Below are 21,291 nucleotides of genomic sequence, written 5' to 3' on the forward strand. Positions count from 1 at the left end.
TTTTAAATTTAGAGAAAAAAGATATGACTAGCAAATACTACCCAAAACAAGTTAGTATTGCCGTATGTACATAAGAACAAATTTTAAGGAAATAAAAATCAGTAATAGAGGGGTACTACATACTGAAGGGCATAGCATATTTGATAAATACCTAAGGTTTGATATATACACATACATCAGAATCCTGAACTGAACAAATTGAACTCTAATCCCAAAATAAAATATTTTACAAGATTGCAAAAGGAAATCTCCATGAATGTCAAGAATTCACAAAAACCATTCTCTGACCATGATGCAATTTAATTACAAAATAAATAGTGAAGAAAAGATTTTCATCTTAAAAATATTTAAATTTAAGTATTCAAAAACAAACAAAATCCTTGTGGCCGTAATTTTTAATACTTTTTGCTTTTAAAACATATGAATATATATATCCTAATAAAAAACAAGTAAATGTGTTTTAAATACACAAAAAGAAAAATCTAAAGCTTCTTAAGATTGAAAAAATTAACGTGTAAGATGTGGGTAAAGCTGTACTTACAGGGCAATTTTACAGCCGTCATTAAAGAACAAAATAAGCTAAGTGTTCAACTCAGTAAGCTAGGAAAAGAACTAGATAACCTAAAGAAGGCAGAGGAACTAAAGAGCCAGCAATACGAAAGTAGAAGACAAAGATACAATAGAATCAAATATTAAAAAATGGATTCTTTAAAAGTATCAAATAAGAGAAAATATCTGCAGGAAAATAGGTACATAAAGCATAAAATATCTGCAGGAAAATAGGTACATAAAGCATGAGATATATTAAAGGTACATAATCATAGATCCAGTATAGATTTTTAAATATCCTAAGAATATTCTAATATAAAAAACTTTAGGCCACTGCTGACTTAAAAAATAGCACTAGTAAATCAACAAGAACTAACTTTTTAATGGATAAGCAAATAGCTCCTCTCTTAGCTTAAGAGGCAACAGAGGTTCAGATGATTAAATAGGCAAGTAAAACAAAATCTTCAAAAAAAAAAGAAAATCCAAAAATTTGGCAAATTAAGACTAGGAATAAATACTGTTAGTTACTTCTCCTTCAAATGACTATTATAACACTGATCACTAGAAGAACTGAAGAATACATAAATTACACTGTGACTAAGCTCAATTTATCCCAGAAATGCAAGGAGGGCTCAACATCAGAAAATATAAATTTAAAAATTAAAAGAAAAGCAGGTAACACATTCAGTACAACTGAATGTCTCACGATTTAAACTCCTCACAAGCCAGAAGTAAAAGAGAACTTTACACACATTTTTTAAGGTATATAGCAAATATCTCTAACTTTTACTTAATAGTAAGATTTTATGGAACTTTTAGAATTAGAAATAGTTATTATAACTAATATTCAACATTTTACTGGATGTTCCCAGCCAATGTAATAAAAGGAAAAGAAATAACAGGTATGAGTTGGAGAAAAAATATATAATTATCCCTATTTGCACAAGATATGATTGTCTACATATAAACTAAAAGAATCTACAGCCGGGCTGGGCACGGCTCAGCGGCTAAGCATCAGCCTAGGATCCAGGAGATCGAGGTTCGATTCCCGGTCAGGGCACATGCCCAGGTTACGGGCTCAACTTGCAGGAGGCAGCCAATCAATGACTCTCTCTCATCACTGATGTTTCCATCTCTCTCCCAAATCAATAGACATATATATATTTTTAAAAAAGAGAGAATCTACAAATTTTCAAATAAGTAGTTCAACAAAGTTGTGTTAACCGATTAGAAAATATAACTTTAGAGATTCCATTAACAAGAGCAACCAAAAACTATAGTGTCTAGAAATAAATCTAAGACAGGTTGCAAAAAACTTCCAAAGTTCATAACAAGACATTACTGAAGAACCTAAAGGTGGGAGAGGGAGAGACCTTAGATCCAATTCCCTCTTGTCAACTTAACTTGAGTAAATCATTCCAGCTACTGCCCTTCCTCCCTCTCCTGATTCATTAATTTCCCCTTCTAATAGTTCTTTCCCATCATCACATAACATACAGTAATTTCTCCTACCTTAAAGCAAACTCTGGAGCCTACCTCACCCTCTTGGTTCCCATTTCACAGCACCGGTCTTGACAGTTGCCTATAATTATCACCTCCAGTTCTTTTCCCATTCTCTCATGAGCCTGTACCAGGCACTAGTCCCCAGAACTCCACCAAAACAGCTGTTGCCAAGTGGCCTTTGTACTGCCAAATTGAAATCAATTCTTAGTCCTCAGTCCTCAGCAACAGCCCAGAACAGAGTGGATCATTCCTCCTCCTTGAAAATTTCTTCACCTGGCTTCCAGGGCACCATCTTGTTTGTCATACTTTCCTGTTCACAACTCTTCTCAGTCTCCTTGACTGTGTCTTTATCTCCCCCAAGCTCTAAAAGTGCTCCTAAGATTCAATCTTTACATTATTTCTCTCCCTAAAACTTACTCCCAGAGGATACAATTTTCTCATGGCTTTAAAAACCGCGTTATTACACTGATATCTCCCCAAATTATCTCTGGCCTAAGCATATACCTAAATTCTAAACGTATAGCCTGTTGCTGCTCAACACCTCCACCAAGATGTCTAAAAGTCATCTCAAGCTTAACGTGCCTATAATCCAACCCCTATTTATCCACCCACCAGACGTCCCCATAATAAAACCAAAGCTGCCTTCTAAGCAGTAACACCTGGCTAAATAAACGGCAAATCAATTTTTCCAGTTACGCAACCCTAAAAACCCTGGGTTCTTTATTCCCTCACATCCAATATCCAATCCATGAGTAAATTCTGCTCAGCTCTACCTTTAATATATACTGTAAATGCAATCACTACTCACTACCTCTATCAACACTGCCATCCAGGTTTCAAACTACCATCATCTTTTGCCAGCCTCCCAGTTTCCCCATTTCCTTCCTGGTCCCTCTACCATTTATTTTCCAAGTAACATTCAGTATAACTTTATAAAATTAAAAAAATTAATCTGATTACATTATTTACCCAATGGCTTCCTATCTTACTAAAAATAAAATTCAAAGTATTTAGAACATATACAAAGGGCCTACATGGCCACGGACCCTACTGATATTATTCTCTGCCATTCTCTTCCTCCACGCCCTGACACACTGGCCTCCTTGCTTCTGCTCAAACTCGCCAAGAGCCAACCTCAGGAGGCATTCCTTTGCTTTCAAGTTCCAAATGTCACCTTATCAGGCTTTCTCCGACAATTTACATTAAAAAATAACACAAACCTCATCCTACTACTAGCTATATCCTAATGTGCCTGCTGCCACCACTAGAAAATGAGCACCTTTTATCTCTTAGGTGCACTGCTGTATCTCCAGTGCCATGGTTTCTAGTGTAAAACAAGCTTATTCCAATGTGCTATTGGGAGAATACACCACCAAAAAAACTAAGAAAACTTCCAGATAAAGATATTTGATAGGGCAAGTTTTTAAAAAACAAACTGTAGTAGATTAAAGTTCACAATGTAAGAAGCAAAACTTTTAGATTTTTAAAGACAATGATCTTGGAGTGGAAAAGATTCCCTAAACAAGAAACAAAATGAGGAAGATAAATTTGACTGCATTAAAACGTAAAATCTGGTCAATATGGCAGATGAAATATGTAACCACAGTTGACCCTTGAACAATTCTTAAGTTAAGGGAGCCCCCCCCCCCCGAAAATCCACAAAACTTAACTACACAGTCAGACATTCGTACCCATGGATTCAACCAACAAGGAGTCGAAAACAGTACTGGACTGAAAGCAGTAGTTTCGATCCCCAGTTGGGAAATGCAAAACTACTCTTCCATACCCGGCTGGATGAACCCACAGATGCAAAACCCAGGAATCCGAAGGCCCTATTGTATTTATCGGGGGGGGGGGGGGGGGGGGAATAAAGTGAACCTGCAAAGTTCAAAACCCCTTATTGTTCAAGGGTGAACTTAAAAATTTTTAAATTAGAGATTTTAAAATTTTTAAATAAGAATGAAGACAGAAGTCACCAGTACAGGATCTGTAGCTGAGAAGCCAAAATGGAGCCGAAGCAGAAAGTGAAAAGTCACCGAGATCGCGGAAGTACCTGGTGTCAAGATCGCTACCAAGGCAGTGTACGACCGCGAGACTGGGGACGAGATCTACGTCGGTGCGCGGCTACGTGAGTTGCGCGGGCTGCGTGACCTGCGTGACCTGCGTGACCTGCGTGGCCCGCGTGACCCGCGTACACGTACGCTGGTGAAGCTAGATACACTGGCTGTGGACCCAGCTAAAGACCACACGAATTGTTGCTCACTAGCACGCTCTATGGATATGGCTAATTCAAAAAAAAAAAAAGAAAAGAAAGTAGATATACCACAGATGAGAAGATATTTGCAAGCCATAGAACATACAAGCTATAAAAAAGTCAGCATCCGTTACAAAGAACTCCAACAAATCAATACAAAAAAGCAAAAGAAAAATGGTCGCCTACATATTAAACATAGTATTAAGTCACATTAAAATTTATTTATAAACCCTAGCCGGTTTGCTCGCTGGTTAGAGCGTCGGCCGCGAGCTAAAAGGCCCCGGTTTGATTCCCGCCAGGGGCGCGAGCCTCAGCTGCGGGCTCCACCCAGTCCCGGCGCCGGGCGGCAGCCGATCGACACATCCGTGTTTCTGTCTGTCTCGGTCTCTGTCTCTCTCCCTCCTACTTCCACTCTCTCTGAAAAGCAATGGAAAAAATATCCTCAAATGAGGATTAAAAAATAAAAAAGTAAAAAACAAATAAAATTTATAAGATTTTAATTTAAGCAATCTTCATTTTTAAAAGGTTTCATCAGTATTATTTATAAACTCTTTTAAAGAAATCTTTCAAATACCACTTTTAACAAACACATAAATCATAAGGATGTTTACTAAATAGCTTCTTGCAAAATAAATGAGGGAGAAAAGTAAATCTTTCTATATGTTTGTTGCTCCTTTGTATCATTATTGATATCTTACAAATAATACACAAGCAAAAACCTGGCCGGGTGACATGTCCTAAACGGATAATGGCGTACAGAAGGGAGAAATCCATTTTCTAAGGACAAAAGGAAAAAGGGAGGGGAAGGGACAAACACAAGACTAGCTTAGTTCAGTTTGAAAGTTGAATTTAGACCTAAGGATTCTATGGCTCACCGGGGGCAGCAGAGCAGATAAAGTCAGCGGCGGTTGCAACAGGTTGGTGCTCCCTGTTAGTCAGCAAATGATTCCAAAGAAACTCAGGTCACACTTTTGAGTGGTGAAGATGCTGGTAAAGCACGGGGAGGACGGGAATTTCCACCTTACTTTTAGTTCCCACCCCAATCACCCAGCAAAGTCGGGGACTCAGGAATATAGAGTGGCACTCCAATCTGCCTACCCAGAGGGGAAACAAGAGTTCTGCACCATTAATTCCACTACAGAAAAAGCTTTTAAAATAGTTCCTCAAACTCCAAGGCAATAGAATTCAGCCAAGACAAAGACCCTAAGTTTTTCAGTTTCCTTTTAGTGGATTATGCCTATAAGAGAGACAATCCTTCCCCCACCGCAACCCCCACCCACAAGGCTTTGGTCTTTTTCTGTCCCAGGCTGCTCCTTGACAAAGTGGGAGTGGGGCATTGCTGTAAGGCTGCCCCCTCATAACTACAATCTTTTTTCTGCTGGTTTTGATCAGGTTCTTGGGTCTGGTCTTAACACTTAACTTCCTTCTGCCAAGGTGTACACACATCTCGTTTCCAGTCTTTTAAACTAATTCTACATAATCATTGCAACCTCATTTTTAAGCACGAGCTACTTTAGAAAGGATTGTTTCCCCTAGGAATACACTTTCAGATAGGCATCTATCAACTTAATCAAGACATTCTCAAAAAACTCATTTACGAGCTGAAGCCAGTGGTGCTGGCTGATGATGGTGCAGAAAATAGTTCTGTAGGAAATTTTACTCATATGTATACTCCGAAGGAAGAGCACTACAAATTGTATTCTAGATTCTTCCTCTCTTCCCCCCTCCGTGTCTCTCTCTCTCTCTCCCTCTCTCTCTCACACACACACACACACACACCTCTATCCTTAAAAATAACAAAATAACCATTTACCTGGTTTTAAACTCAAAAGCTCATTTGTATACAAGAGGGAAGTTAGAGGACTAAGACTGAAAGACCTGTTGTGCTGACAGAGAGTTGCCTAAACTCCACCTCAGGTATCTGAAGTATAGGAGAGTAGAGGATTTCCTCTGGATTGCACAGATAAAAAGCAAGGTAAGCAAAAGTGGGCAGTGAGACCCCTACTTCCCAGGCCAGGGGCTTGGAACAAGGCAACAAGCAAGTACAGAATCTAGGTCAAGAGTTAAAAAACAGGATAAATGAAGCTTCGACTCAAAGGGGACCTGGCAGAAGGATCAAAGTCAAGTTGGAGGTACCAAAGCTGGACATCAGGACAAGAAAAATCAACAGGGAGAAAGGAGCTAAAGAATGAATATGCCCTGAAAGACAGGAAATTTTCTAAGGGGGCCCTGGCCTAGCACATGGCCAAGGAGGTGCTTTGAAGCTGGCAGGCCCCATGCCAACAGGGAACCTATAAATGCTCCCATGACTCACTCCAAGGAACAGCATAATTGCTCTTTTAAGTAGAGAATCAGACTTGAGATAAAAACATCTAGTACACCTCTTGAACACAGCAATAAGATGACTTTTAAGTTCAATGGTTAAAGACAATTACTGAAACAAAATTTAAAAGAAAATTTTGATTACTCAATTCAAATATTCTCATTTACACATCACCAAGTCAGTTAATATTTCTTTTACCTAGCATCATTATGGAAGATAACACAGTAAGTCCCTGTTCCTAAACCAGGGTACACATATATAGCAGGAGATGAAGCGCTGTATGAAGACACTAACTCATGGCTCATCTTCCTGAAGCATCAACCTGACCCCCAAAGATTTATGGAGAAGAGTTAACTGATAAGTACTTTTAAAACATTTAATAGCAAACAAAAAAATATTCTATGCAGTGCATGGTTTCCTGCACAAAGGCTTTAGGATAATATGAGAATTCAAAAACAGACCAGGCTTGCAACTCCCTCTCCCACCTCTATTTCCCCATTAGGAAACTTGTTCTCTTTCTTCTGCTGTTAGAAATACTTGGGTGGAAACTTTGGAAAGCATACCACAAAAATAAATTTAACTTTGCACATGCCAAATCTTTTTGAAAACTATTCTTGATAGCTCTTTCCAACATGCACCTTTTCTTTTCATAAACATGCTCTTCAGATGCTCTATGAAGTGCAGGAACCCCTGCAATCCATGACCCAGAGGTACAATCACCACCTACCTTCTATAGCTCATCTCAAAAGCAAACTTGTTAATGTCTATTCACCTGCCTTTGGCAGCTCCCCTTCCTTTACCAAATATCTATTTCTAACACACTAAGGAAGCCAGTTAAATCCAAGCATATCATGCCTATATAATAAAGGTAAACAGTCTTCATGAGAGACCCAGAACTGTTCAAAGTGTACAGGCCAAAAATACTTTTTCTTTGTTCTCACATATTCTAAATACCTGAAGCTTCCAGATTGGTTACATGCTAAAATAATGCTAGTGTATCCAAATGCCCTGAAATCCTAAACAGTAAATTACTGATGAAAAATTGGTACATTTTAACCAAAGATATTCATTATGTACAATCAACTTTGTTGGGCTTCATCAACACATGCTAAGGAACTACTAACCTCTTGAAAACTTCACATGGCAGAGCCCATTATAAATGGAAATAAGGCAAAAAGACATTTTCTAAATATATTGTGGCTAACTTCTCCAGCTAGAGAATACTATTGTTAGACATCTATCCACACTTTTCACCAATAGCTAAACATAAATACTGTGGCCAACATTTCAAATACTCTTTCTAGGAACACAGTTTTCCTCCAAATTACCTGTACCAAATTTAGAAATAATTTCCCCCAAGACACCATGTAGGGTTTTGTCAAACAAGAGAGCTAAGTGCACAGTTCTCACATATATGGTATAATTCCAAACACTGTAACTCCAGTCACTATAATATTTGTATTTCAGCTAAAAGTCAGCAATTATTGACTGCTCACCACATTCATGTCCTCAGCACTGTGATAAACCAAAAAATAGACATGCAGTCAATCATTCCAGGAGAAAAACTATATATTATTTAATATCTACAGAAAATAATGCATAAGCAGTGCAAATTAATAACTGTACAAAACAAAAAGTAAATTAGTCATACAGAATTTGAAGGAGAGGATTCCTGCTAGTGGAACTCTAATGAGGTCCTGAATGAGGATTGACATTGAGGCTGGCAAGTAGTTAGGGGATCCACCACTTATTGGAAAAATAGCAAAGTATGGGGGGAGGGGGATAATGGGCTACATAAGTCTGGACAAAGTAAGCCAATTACTATGGCTTCACTAGCTCAGACCAACTGAACAGGCTAACAAAGTTAGAGAAGATATACTTACATAGGGTGTGGCAAAAGTAGGTTTACAGTTGTTCATATTGAAAAAATACATTAATAAATAATAATACAAGATAAACTGTGTTTCACATATTCACAATCTACTTTTGCCCCACCTGTATACCAAAATAAGCAGAACAAAGACATTGAACATTTTGCTTCAGGGACATTAGTTTTGCAACTATTATATCCATTTACATAAACAGTTCCCTTGAAATCTAGTTTATACTTTATTTGCATTTTCAATATCTTCAGGTAAATCTCAAGTGTTGGCTCAAACTCTCAAGCCCTATTCAAGACACCACAAATTACAAATCAATAAGGTTTCTTTGGACTCTGGGGGGGAAAAAAGCAAACATGTTCCAAAGGGGACCCTCACTACAAAATAACTAGATCTTCAATAGAATGTAATTCTTAATACTTTAGTGGGCTTTCAGGAAGCAATGAAAATATCCAAGTGCCCCAGTAACTCCCCCAATCCAACCATAAAGAATGATTCAATCAGAAAAGCAGACAAACACCAAAGATGAAGAAAGAAATCCATAGATCAGGATGGGGTGGGGTCGGGTGGGGAGAATATTTAAAGTAAAAATGTATCTGTTGAAATTAAAAATTCAATGGATGAGCTAAATAGACAATTAGACAGAGCTCATTAGTAAACCCAGAAGTTAGGTCCAAGGAAATACCAAGAATGCAAACAAGACAAAAACAAGGAGATGGAAATGAGAGGGTAAGAAATAGAGAATAGAATAAGAAGATCTAATAAATGACACTTGAATTCCAGAAGACTCTACAAGAGCAACAGAACTAATGAGGCAGAAATCCACAAAAGAAACACAACACATACCAAGCTTATTAATAAAATAACAATGTCCACAAATGTAAAACTAGAGAACACCAAAGTCAAAGTGAGAATCTCAAAAGCAACCAGAGAAGACAAGACCTCTGGCAAAGTAACTAATCTAGACTGACAACAACCTCTTCAAGAATAACGGGGAAGCCACAGATAATGAAATATCATCTTCAAAAATGCTAAAAAATAATAATAATAATCAGTTAACTGGCTTTATTTGGAATTAATTCTATTTTTCAAAAATAAGGGCAAAATATATTTCCAGATAATCAAAAAACTAGCGACTTTTCCAACCATAACCCTTCACTAAAGAAATCTCTAAAAGGATATACTCGAAAAAGGGGGGGAAAAAATCATTCCAGAAGAAAGCTCTGTAATGACTTATGATTAAACAAACTGGTAAAGATATAGGTAAATCTAAACAATTATTGTCTGCATGGAATAATAATGTTCTATTTTGTGAGGGTTTTTTTCTTAGACAATAATAAGTATTGGAAAATAATAACATGTAAGTTTATGGTGGATCAGAGTTAAAGGATTTTAAGGCCTTTTATTTTCAGAAGTAGAGCTCAAATAATAATTAAATTCAAACTTTATATATATATATACAATTTCAAAAATAGCCACTTAAAGACTGGAAATAATAGCATACAACTTCCAAACCCAATCAGTGAGATTTGTGTGTGTGTTTTTTAAAATATACCTTTATTGGTTTCAGAGAGAGGAAGGAAGAGGGAGAGAGATAGAAACATCAATGATGAGTCATTGATGGGCTGCCTCCTGCACTCCCCCCACTGGGGATCCATCCACAACCTGGGAATGTGCCCTGACCAGGAATCGAACCACAATCTCTTGGATCATAAGTGTTGATGCTCAACCACTGAGTCACGCCAGCTGGGTGGTGAGGTTTTAATACGGTTTTACTGGAGCAGAGCTGAGTTTGGCAAAAAAAGTCAACATACTTAAGTCTAGCTCAAAGATGTCAAGAATAATTCTAATACTTATTTTGGGTCACAGGCTTCTTTGAAAAATGCTCATATATACTTGTACAAATTTTCATACAAACACAAAAGACCTTTCCTAGACTTCCCAAAGAAAAAGAATCCCCAAGGCCTTGACCAGCTTAAAAAGCTGAAGAGAGTTAAGTCTGTGTGGGAAAAGTCTGTGTGAGAAACAGTCAAGTTATAGGTTCTCCCCATCCTAGAATTAAAAGCACACATGAAATGTAAAAGGAATAGCACAGGGCGTAATGTTTCTGGAAGAAGGAACCTGGAGGTAAGGAGGCAAAAATGGAGTCATTCCTATAATTCACTTTCATTAAAATGTAATTCAACAATTATGCAACTATTGCAATATCTGCACTGTGGGAAATAATGGCCAGAAACAAATTCCTAGTTTTAAAGACTGTAAGCATCACTCTTACAATCTGATGGACAAGTATGCCATACAATGAAGATAGAAAACAGAAATTGCAACACACTTAATTAACTACCTAGTGCTTTATTTCATTGATTGATTGATTGATTGATTTTTATTTTTATTTTATTTTTTTTTAGAGAGAGAGGAAGGGAGGAAGAGAAACATTGATGTAAGAGAGAAACATTGATCAGCTGCCTCCCGCACACACCCAGACTGGAAATCATACCTGAAATCTGAGTATGTGCCCTGACCGGAAGCGAACCCACCACTTTTTGGTATACAGGACTACGCTCCAACCAACTGAGCCACAGTGACCAGGGCTACCTAGTGTCTTTAATACTCCCTTCCTGGAATGACTCAATAACCAGGAATGATCAAAGGACCTGACCTGCAAAAGGGACTAGTTTGGTGCACCTAAAGCACCTCTTCTGCAAAGGCAGGTCCCAGTCCCTCCCAACCTCAACTTGTAGCCTCAGTGTAAGAAATACAGACTGCTGCAATCCAGAGGCTCCTAAATCTACCTGCATTCCAGAAAGAAGCTGCAATCTCATGGTCTGAACCAAAGAATCTGTTTTTTAAAAGTACCCTAGACAGCCCGGCAAGCGTGGCTCAGTGGTTGAGTATCAACCTACGATCCAGGAGATCGAAGTTCGATTCCTGGTCAGGGCACCTGTCCGGGGTTCCAGGCTCAATCCCCAGTAGGGGGCATGCAGGAGGCAGCTGATCAATGATTCTTTCTCATCATTAATGTTTCTCTCTCCCTCTCCCTTCCTTTCTCTGAAATCAATAAAGATATATATTTTTTAAAAGTACCCTAGATGACACTGTTATACCTACAAACACACACAATATAAAGCTATTACTCCTTATTCACTAAAATTTAACTCATTTGGCTTTGTGCATCTCAGATATTCAAATCTGTGAATCAGAACACTGCAAATAAAGTATTTCCTATCTACCATGAAAATATATTCAACAGTTAAAATCATTACAGAGCATAAGAAAAAATTCAATGATTCCTAGATATCACAGCAAGAACAGAAAAAGACTTATTCTAGTACACAACAACTGAAAACAAATTCAAAGGAAAAACACAGGAGATGTCTCTACACCATTGTTTAGGCAAATGAATAAATTCTCAACAGTTCACATTTAAGATAGTGTGTTCATTTTCAAAATACACACACATTAGGCTTTACTGCCCCTCAATCAACTTTAGAAGTCAAATAACTCTCTCCTTGTGATCTCAATCTTTTAAGAGCCAGCTACACCACACACAATAGACACTGGTTTATCTTAACCAAGATCCATAGAAGGTCTCCTGATCTTTGTGACTTCCATTTGAACTACACATGCAGACTTTACTTATAACTGTGCTTTTGGTCAACGTACATAAAATCCTTGTGGTACACAGAAGAAAGGAGCAATCGTATCCCAGAGTTATGAGATTCAAAAGACTTCCCTTTTCCTCAATTCCTGATTCTTCTTCCAAACTAATCAACTTTAAGACATTTTTAAAAAATAAGCCAGGAACAATTTCATTCTTAAAAGCTTACTTCCATTTTTGATTGACTGAAACATACATGTGTTGGATGTTTTCTCTAAAGGCTAAGACTAGATCACTGAGATCCTGCTGAAATTCAAATTAGCTATTATAGTATTCTCAAGGGAAAACCCCACATCCACTGAGAAAAAAGAAATTAAGATATACAAATAAGGAGAATGCTTCTTCCATGTTATTAAAAGGAAAGAGTGCAACCCAGAACTTCAGGCTCTAAATCTAGAGCTGGGATTGGAGCAGAAAGTCTTCAATCACTCCACACTCTACCCTCCATATGTCCTAACCCCAGAGTAAATCACAGCTCCAGGGCAGATCATCTAAAGCAGAGGTCAGCAAACTAAATCCAGCCCACTGCCTGTTTTTGTAGAACCCATGGATTAAAAATGGTTTTTACATTTTAAATGATTTTTTAAAAGATTATTTCATGACATGTAAAAATTATATGAAAATTTGAATTTTACTGTCCATAAACAGTTTTATTGGGACACAATACTCATTCATTTAGGTATTGTTTATAGTTGCTGAGCTGAGGAGTTACAACAAAGACTGCATGGCCTGTAAGGTTTACAAAATTAACTATCTATAGGCCCTCTATATAAAGTTTGTGGACTCCTAATCTAAAGGATGCTTGTCTTTTTATGAAAGCTAGTAAGTTCTTAACATGTCAGTCAAAAATCTGTCTACCCTAATCCTAGCTGCTGGTGATGCAGGTAGTAAATCTACTGAAGCCTTCAACTAACAGTAGCTCTTCCAATTTTGGAAGGCTGATGGGCTAATGTTCCACCCCACCTTGTCTAGGCTCTGACCCCTTACTTTTTATTCACAAGTCATAATTTCAATAACCATTTAAACATTTACTAAGGAACTATTACCATATATCAAGCACCATCCTAAGTGTTGGAGATCTCATTTCTTTTTAGGTGAGAAATCAAAGGCTTAGCAATCAGGTAACTAACTTGCCCAAGTTCACACAGCTACTGCAGATCTCTGCTCTTACCATACACCACATTACTTCAAAAAGCAAGACTTTGAACTTCCTCTTTTGTCTCAATATATTCCTCTAGAATTGGGGAGTCTGAGGCCAAACATGAAATTTCTATTTCGATTTAGGCAAAATTGGACAAAACTAGGCAACTAATGTCCCATGACTGGCTACTAAAGTACCTTAATGCTCTCCCCAGCCTTGTCAAACAGCTTGTCAGCCTGGAGTGTTCGTTTACGACTGCATATCAGTTCTGCCTCACAAATAATACTGCCTTGATTAAAAAATATACAATTCTATCTTTAGAAAACAAAACCAGGCCTCAGGGAGGCATGTTAGATCAGTTAAAATAATAACCATCACTTACTGAGTTTTCACTACAGGAACTATGTAGGGAGTGCTTTACATATTGTTTTTAGTTAAACTTCACAGCTCTGGGAGATAAACATTGATCCCAATTTTACAGATGAGGAAACTAAGCCTTCCAGGTCAATTTAACCACGGCAACAGGGTTGGGATTCAATAACTATGTTCTCTGACTCCTAATTCAGCCTCTCAACCACTATGTGGAACTTTCAAATATCAACTTTCAATCATAATAGGGTCAAAGTGTTGCCTACAAGTAAAGGAAAACTTAACAAAACTTACCCTGAAAGATACTGCCCACCATATTATTTAATATCACCTCAACTATACTTCTACAACTCTTTTTCAAAATTAAAACAAAACCCAGGATCAAAAATTCAATTGTGCAGGTGTATCATTCCTTTGCAATGTACTTATTTCTTCCCCAACAGATGTTCTTTGAGGGTATAAACCATTCTCACACCCTTCTCTCTCCCCATGAAACCTCGATGACAGGCATTCAATAAACATGCTGAATGAACAGAAACTGCACATTTGATTTATTAATGAATTCTTCCAGCAAAGTAGTGAGTAGAAGATATACAGCAGCACCAAAGAAAGAACTACATGTAAGTCTTTATACACTAGTAAATATTGTTTTCAGGATCGTTTTTATACACATAAGACACAACTAATGTATAAGGTGCCACCTTCACCCAAACACTGATGGAATGAGCTAAGTGTGCATTTATAATCACAAAAGTGAAGAGTGTATACTCAAGCCTGAACTATTAAAGAATAATCTAATGAAGAAAACAAAACCCCTCACATCCTCATATTGTGTACTTTCCCAACTGTACGTCTTAGCCTGGAAGACCTTCTGCATCTTAGCCTCTGCTTCTAGAACTTCCCTGTACACAACACTTTTCTTCCTAGAAGGGAAGCTTCTTGAGAACAAGGAGTGTTTTTCTCCCTTACATACCCAAATGATCCAAGATAGTATCTTCAATACAGTAGGGCACTGCTACTCTACAAAGTGGTTGAACAGAATGGAACATTTTCAGTGCCAGCTAAGGTACACTGGCCATATACAATTTAAGAGGAGGTAACAGCCTTATCTACCATTAATTCTACAGAAGGCAGCCTCCTCCTAAAAACTATTGCAAATACTTGCTTTTAAAAAAACCCAAAAAGTTATTAGAAGGCTATCATGGTTGGCAATAGAGCTCCATTCTGTGCCATTAGCAATAATATACCCACAAGACAAGACACCTCGGGGGGCTGACCTGGTACTTACTAAGGGCCAAGGGGCTCTACTTGTTATAGACGCTTACTTAAGTCCCTACATACTCAGGTCCCTAAAACACATCATAAAGGTGAATCCAGAGAGTATCCAGAAGTTTTAAGTCCCTTATGAAGATATATTTACAACTACATATGAAACAGAAGCCTCATTTATCCAAAAGAACAGAAAGCCTTCCAAGCTTCTGTACTCCCAGGAAGTCCGCTTTGAAATACGTCAAGAAGTTACATCGAAGCATACAAAATATGTCTAAAGATCCAAACTGATAACTCCAAAACTTGAAGTTGAAGACGGCAAAACCACCGCCCATAACTAGGAGTTTTGATTGTGCCCCTTCTTACTTTCAACGCTGAGGTGCAAATGAATGATGGTGTTATCAGCGTTAAATTTAAATTTTCCTGACTCTGGCCACAATGCTAACCTAATTAAAGCATGTGGTCAACGTTTGGCATTTTCGGTGCGATATTTTGCATCGCTTTGGCTAGCAGCAGAGTCGAGAGACAGTTGCACTCTTCCTCATGCTTCCCTCCCCCCAAAGCCAGAGGCAAAACCCTCTCCAAAACGCTTTATTAAATGGACAGGAAAAACACCCCCGCACCGCCCACAGACCCCGCCAAGCGCTAACGGGGGCTTCAGGGCCAGCCCCCTCGCCAAGAACACTCTGGGCTCAGTCTGAGCAAGTCGCTCGTGCAAGCGCTACTTCCCCACGGCCGGGACCCCCCACCCCCAGGAGCCTGACAACTCCGGGGAGCCCCCCCCACGCCCGACGCGTGGCTCGGACTCCCCTCACACACATTTCCCGTCCAGCAAACTGCTGCGGAGGGGGAGGGGGCAGGCAGCAAGGCGGGCACCGGTGGCAGAGCCGGCCGTCGGAGTGGACACTGCCCGGGCCGGGCAGGGGCAGAGCGGGGTCGCGAGCGAGGGCGGCCCGAGGGTCTGGGAGGGGGAGGGGAGGTACCTCGTACAGCTCCTCGGAAGCCATGGTGGGCAGTGGAGTTGCGGGCAGGCGGGAGGGGCAGGGTTGGGGCGAGGCGCCGCCGCCAGGCGGCCAACACTTTGTTTCAGTTGGGTCCCTGCGTGGCCTGCGCTTCCTGCTCCCGCTCCCGGCGCCGGGTGCCCCTGAGGAGCCTCTCACACTCACTGCCAGTGCGGGCCGGCGGCCGCCGCGGGGTTGTGCGCAGGAGCAGCTGCGCAACGCGCCCTCCGCGCCCCGCGCTCACTCCCCGGCAGGCCGGCTGGGGCTCGGGCTCATCGCGCCCCGCAGCGGAGCGGGGCCGGGCCGGGCTGGGGCGGGCGCAGAGGCTGTTCGCGGCGGCGCGGCAGGCTGGCTGGCTCCGTGGCTCCCCCTCTCCGGTGTAGAGCTAAAATCTTCCTAGTTGCGACCAAAAAAAAAAAAAAAACCTGCCCCAGCTACTGAGCATGCTCAGTGCGGCCGCTGGGCCGGAGGAGCCGCACTCCGGGTTTTCAGACCGCCCGCGCCGGAGAGGCGGGGGAAGCCGGCGGGGCGGAGCGCCTGAGGGGAGCAGTGGGCCCGGCTCCCGGCTGAGGTGGGCGGGTGGCCTGGAGGAGCGAGCCGGCAGGAAGGGGTGTGGCCAGGGGCCGGTGGGCGGGGTCTTGGCGGGACGTGGGCGGTGCCGCGAGGGCGGTGGGCGGGGCTCTGACTTCCCCGAGTCCCCTCGCGGAGGTCCGATGGAGCCAAGGCACCGCCCACAAGCCCGCCCCGACGTGGGCGCTGGGTGCCAGGGCCCGGTGCCCACTGGGGCAGGGATCTGCGGGCCCGAAGTTGAGCAGGGGGTCTGTGGGGTCGAGCCGGCCCGCGTCCGGAGCCCACTGCCCCGACGGCAGCGGCCGAACCACAATCGCACAGCTTCCCGCCTGGAAGACGCCGACCGACCGCCTCAGTGCGCCCGCCGCGATCGCCCGTCGGGGACCGGGCCAGCCAGGAGGGGACCGGCGGCTCGGCCAGGTGAGCACCCCCCGGCCCACCACGTGCCCGCCTCCCCCGCGGCAGCCGCCAAGACCCGGAGCCCGGACCACGTGCCCCGCGGTGTTGCCCCGCGCGCTGGCTCGGCGGCAGGCCGGAGGTGGGAGCCGGGGGCGGGAGCCCGGCGCAGGCTGGGCGGTGCGAGGGCGCGGCTGCCTCCGCTCTGCCGGCGGCTTCCCCCACTCCAGGCCTCCCAGTTCCTCTCGGCGCTTCCACCTCCTCCAAAGGGGAGCTGGGAGAAGGGGTCGGCATCTGGACTCCAGGGTTCTAAGGGAAGGAAAACTGTCAGTGGGGCTGTGTTTGGGGGGGACGGTGTGGACAACTACAAGACAGGCTCTCTCATCGGAACAGCGACGAGCCGGCCCTTCCTGCGCTTCACAGGGGACGGGGCAGCGGGACGGCGCTGGCTGGCCGCCGGCGCACACCTGCCGGAGGCGCCCTGGACCTTTCCCAGCCCGCGCGGAGTGAGGAAGGGGCTTCGGGGCCGACCCTCGCGAACAGCCGGCGACGCCAAGGTTTCCGGCGTCACGCGGCGGAACTTCTGCGCGGGGCGCCGCCGAGACGGCTCGCGCTCCACCCCCCGCACCTGGACGCCGCCGGGTCCCACGCTCCTCCCGCGGGTCCCACGCTCCTCCCGCGCGTCCCCCGGCCGCCCGGCCCCGGCGCGCTGCCCAGCTCCAGTCCCCGCCGACCGCCGAGCCACCGGGCCCCTCCCACCGGCTTTCTTCCGAAAGGCACGTTCGATTGTGCCCCAAAGTCCAGTGGAACAACCACGAGGCTTTTCGCAGACCGCTGAGCTCCCCGCCCTCCGCACGCCCGGGAACGAACGCGGCGCCCGCTCTCCAGTCCCTTCAAGTCGAACCACCGCTTTCCTCGGGCCGGTGCCTCTGCCTGCAATTCCCTCGGCCTCGGAATGCCCCCTTTCAACCTTAAACTCCAGGTCTGACGTCACAGCCCCCCCCCCCCAAAAAAGTCGCCTCTGACTTCCAGGGCAAAATTAGTTAGTCCCTCGCCAGCGGCTCCTGGAGCGCTCAGGCTGCTTCGCTGCAGCACCTACTATCTCAGTGTTTTAACTGTTTCGTCCACGCTTCTCTCCCACGTCCACTTCAAGACTATGGCCTCCCAGACCTCGTCACAGTTGACTCTCCAGCCCTGGCATCATTCTCTACATACAAAATAAGTTTTTGTTCAATACATTGGAATTCCAGCGCTCAAAATAAAGCCCAATACGCACACATCCAATTCCCATTACCAAATGCAAGTCCCCACCTCCTTCGTCAAGGCTCTTTCAAGTTCCGCCTCTTTCCCTGAAGGCCCAGCCAATTCTCTCTCCCTCCTCCAAACTCGAGCGCCTCTGTCCTCTCACTTAATTTCATTATTCGCAGCATTTGATTGTTGCCTCTCTAAGCACACAAATTGATCAACATAAGTTGTAAGCTCCTTGAAGGCAAGGACTAGTACTTTATCTGCCAAGTCTCAAAACAATTAGCGCACAGTACTAAAAAAAAAGTGCTCAAATACTTGGAGAAGATAGTTTTAAAAATCACACAAAATATAACTAAAAAAAAGGAATCCTCAATCTAAAATGGACAGACACATCTCACATATAAATCTATATACAATGATAGACTGATATAAAAATAAACTATCTTTTTCTCATGGCCACCACAAGTACAGAACTTAAGCATTCACAAGTTGCTCCACTGTGTGCTTAATGGGCTGTAATGTTAAATATATTGTCTCTAAAGTCTCCAATACTGCCATTGTTACCAAGGGAAGGGAGAAAGAAACAAGGGTAGAAAGACATCCACAGCAGCCACACTTACTAAGCTAGTATATGTTTGAGCTATATACAATCCTAGGGTAAGCTGACTTTCCCCTTTGTGGGGGAAAAAAAGGGGTGGGGGAGGGAATTACAGCTTTAAAAAGTTAACTCCAAAAGTCAATTTACATGGACCTTTAATCCCGATGACCTGGCTTATTTATGATTCTATGATTATTCGTCAACATTAAAAGAGTGTCTACAGGGTAGAGGGCACCTCCATAACAAAGCAGGAGTAAACTATTCTTCTTAACTCAGCTCCAACTCTCTCTCCAACAATTAGTTGGTTTCCATCTTAATTAAGAACACTGGCCGAGGAGACTTACCAGTCTAAGGTACTCAACTAGTGACTGAGATATTGACCGAGTCTTCAACGGTCCACTCTGTTCCTCTCATCTGTCCTCCACCGGAACCACACACTGGTTTATTGAATGTTACTTTGCTTACGTTTATATTTTACCTCATCAGGTCAATTTGTCTTTTAAGCAAATTCTGCTTTCTTCCCTCACTTTTTTATATAAACAACATTTTATCAGTGCTCCTAATTGAATTATGTCTAAGATTATCTAATGGCTTTGAATTTATACCACCTTTTATGAAATAGTAGAGCTTTGCAGTAGTTACCATGACCACACGTGTGGGTGCTGTGAGAGTACTTTTTCAGTAAATTGAGAATAAAAGTGAAATCACATTCCCTAAACACATCAAGATAGATATCTACATTGTGCCAAAAATACATGAAACACGATAGTATGTACTAATAAAACACTAATCTTAAAGATTATCGAACTAGTCAACAAGCAAGATGACACACACATGCAATGAAAATACTACACATCTACGAGCAATAAGCTTCAGCTGTTACCTGCAGTAAGCCAGTGGTGGAGACCAAAGTTCACCAATTCACTCCTTTTCCAAACTTATCTGAACCATTGGTAGTTGACAATCAGTTTCACTCAAGATAAGACTCTTCAAATCTGGAGTCAAAGCTGTTTCCAGCTTGGCAGAACAAAGACTAATACCTTAAATTCGAAGTTCTCTCCTTTTCCCATTCAACAGCCCAACCCATCAATTCTTCCATTCTCCCAAGAATCTGCATTTCATCTACATTTGAATTCTAAGGCCCGGGAGAGGAGATGGGGGATGGGACCGGAAAGACAGAGGGAGCCAAAATCTAGCAACTACTACTCTCAGATCCAAAGGCATTTTGAGGTTGAATGGCTGTGGAAAAAGCTGCTGATAGTGATTCCTTCATCAATTTTGCACCCCAAAAGCATAATCTATTTTGGCTACCTTCTCCAAAACCCAAAATTTAACTGTAGTTTTTAATGAAACAAAAGTGACCTGAGCTTTTTTTGTGCACACTGTGGCCAAAGAGAAATTAAATACCCTTCTAGTTATAGAGTATCCGCTCTACAAAATTTGAGGAAATTCCTACCTCTATTACGTACTCAAAAGAAAGTAAGAAAATGTCAAGCTTAAGAAGCAAAATAAAAACATAGAGAACCAGTCATAAAATGAATTCAGATGCTAGGGTCTTTTCTGAACTTGAGCCAACCAACGTTTCCTTCCCAGAAAGCTTAAGTTGGAAACCAGTGCTCTTTTTATTTCTAGACAACCAACAACCTCTGACTCCTGGTTTCGACTGCCACTTCCTTCCCTGGCCATATAGTCAATTTCCCCATTTCAACTGGCAGCCTTTCCCTGCCTGCATCCACCTTGGACCCAGCTCTTATTCTCTCTTTTGTTTAGAAGCTAGTACCTAATCCAGCTGCCACACTGCTGTTTCCTGGCCACATGCCACCATTTATTTAGTCTCTTTGCCCTGGTCCTATCAATGCTGAAACTTCTTCACATTTGATTTGACCAATTTCCTCTTAGGCTGAGGTTCCACCATTGCCCAAACCTCATCTATTTACAATTAAGGGTAATTTTCTTTCTAACTAGATTTAGAGTTTAACAGCAGTTCTTTTTTCTATTTAGTTAATGATAATTCTACCAAAAAATTTTTGTAATATGTTTTTATTGTATTTTCTTTTGATTGATGTAATTGATTAAGATGGAGGAAGTTTTTCATTTATAACTTTATATATTACCCTACCTTCTGAAAAAAGAAAATAACTAAAAGTTATTAAGAATAAACAGCCTCAAGGTACTGTCATGACATTCTGGTTGACTTTAGACCAGGGCAGTAATTCATTTTGGATTCCTGAAAAAAACATTTAATGTAAATGTCCCTTGAGTTATTGTGATGGGCACTTAATGTTTGTCACTCTAGTGAGACCATCCCAGTAAACTCATTACCTTCTGGCCTTTACAAGAGAGAGAGATTATCAATGAGAGAGAGCACCCAGGCAGAAGAGTGTGGACCATCTAGCTGGTAAGGAAAATAGGAACACCAGGTCCACCAAGCACAGTGGAATCCAGAATTAGCACAGGACCAGAGCAGATGGGGGTTGAATATAAGAGTAAATGAACCTGAAAACAAAACTATGGCCACACAAGCAAATGGAA

The 21,291-nt window shown here is 42.0% G+C and overlaps 1 protein-coding gene across 1 annotated transcript in view; it reads right to left on the reverse strand.

Annotated features, from left to right (window-relative positions):
• The window catches only part of CDYL (chromodomain Y like), a 153,986-nt gene extending 137,658 nt beyond the window's left edge, over positions 1-16,328 (reverse strand). Inside the window, exon 1 of the mRNA XM_081145528.1 lies at positions 15,930-16,328. Coding sequence (XP_081001654.1) covers positions 15,930-15,953 — 24 coding nt within the window. The 5' untranslated portion in view covers positions 15,954-16,328. The remainder of the gene's footprint in view (positions 1-15,929) is intronic.
• Between the last annotated feature and the right edge of the window lie 4,963 nt (positions 16,329-21,291).

This window comes from Miniopterus schreibersii (assembly GCF_964146895.1).
Source record: "Miniopterus schreibersii genome assembly, chromosome: 8".
NCBI lineage: Eukaryota > Metazoa > Chordata > Mammalia > Chiroptera > Miniopteridae > Miniopterus > Miniopterus schreibersii.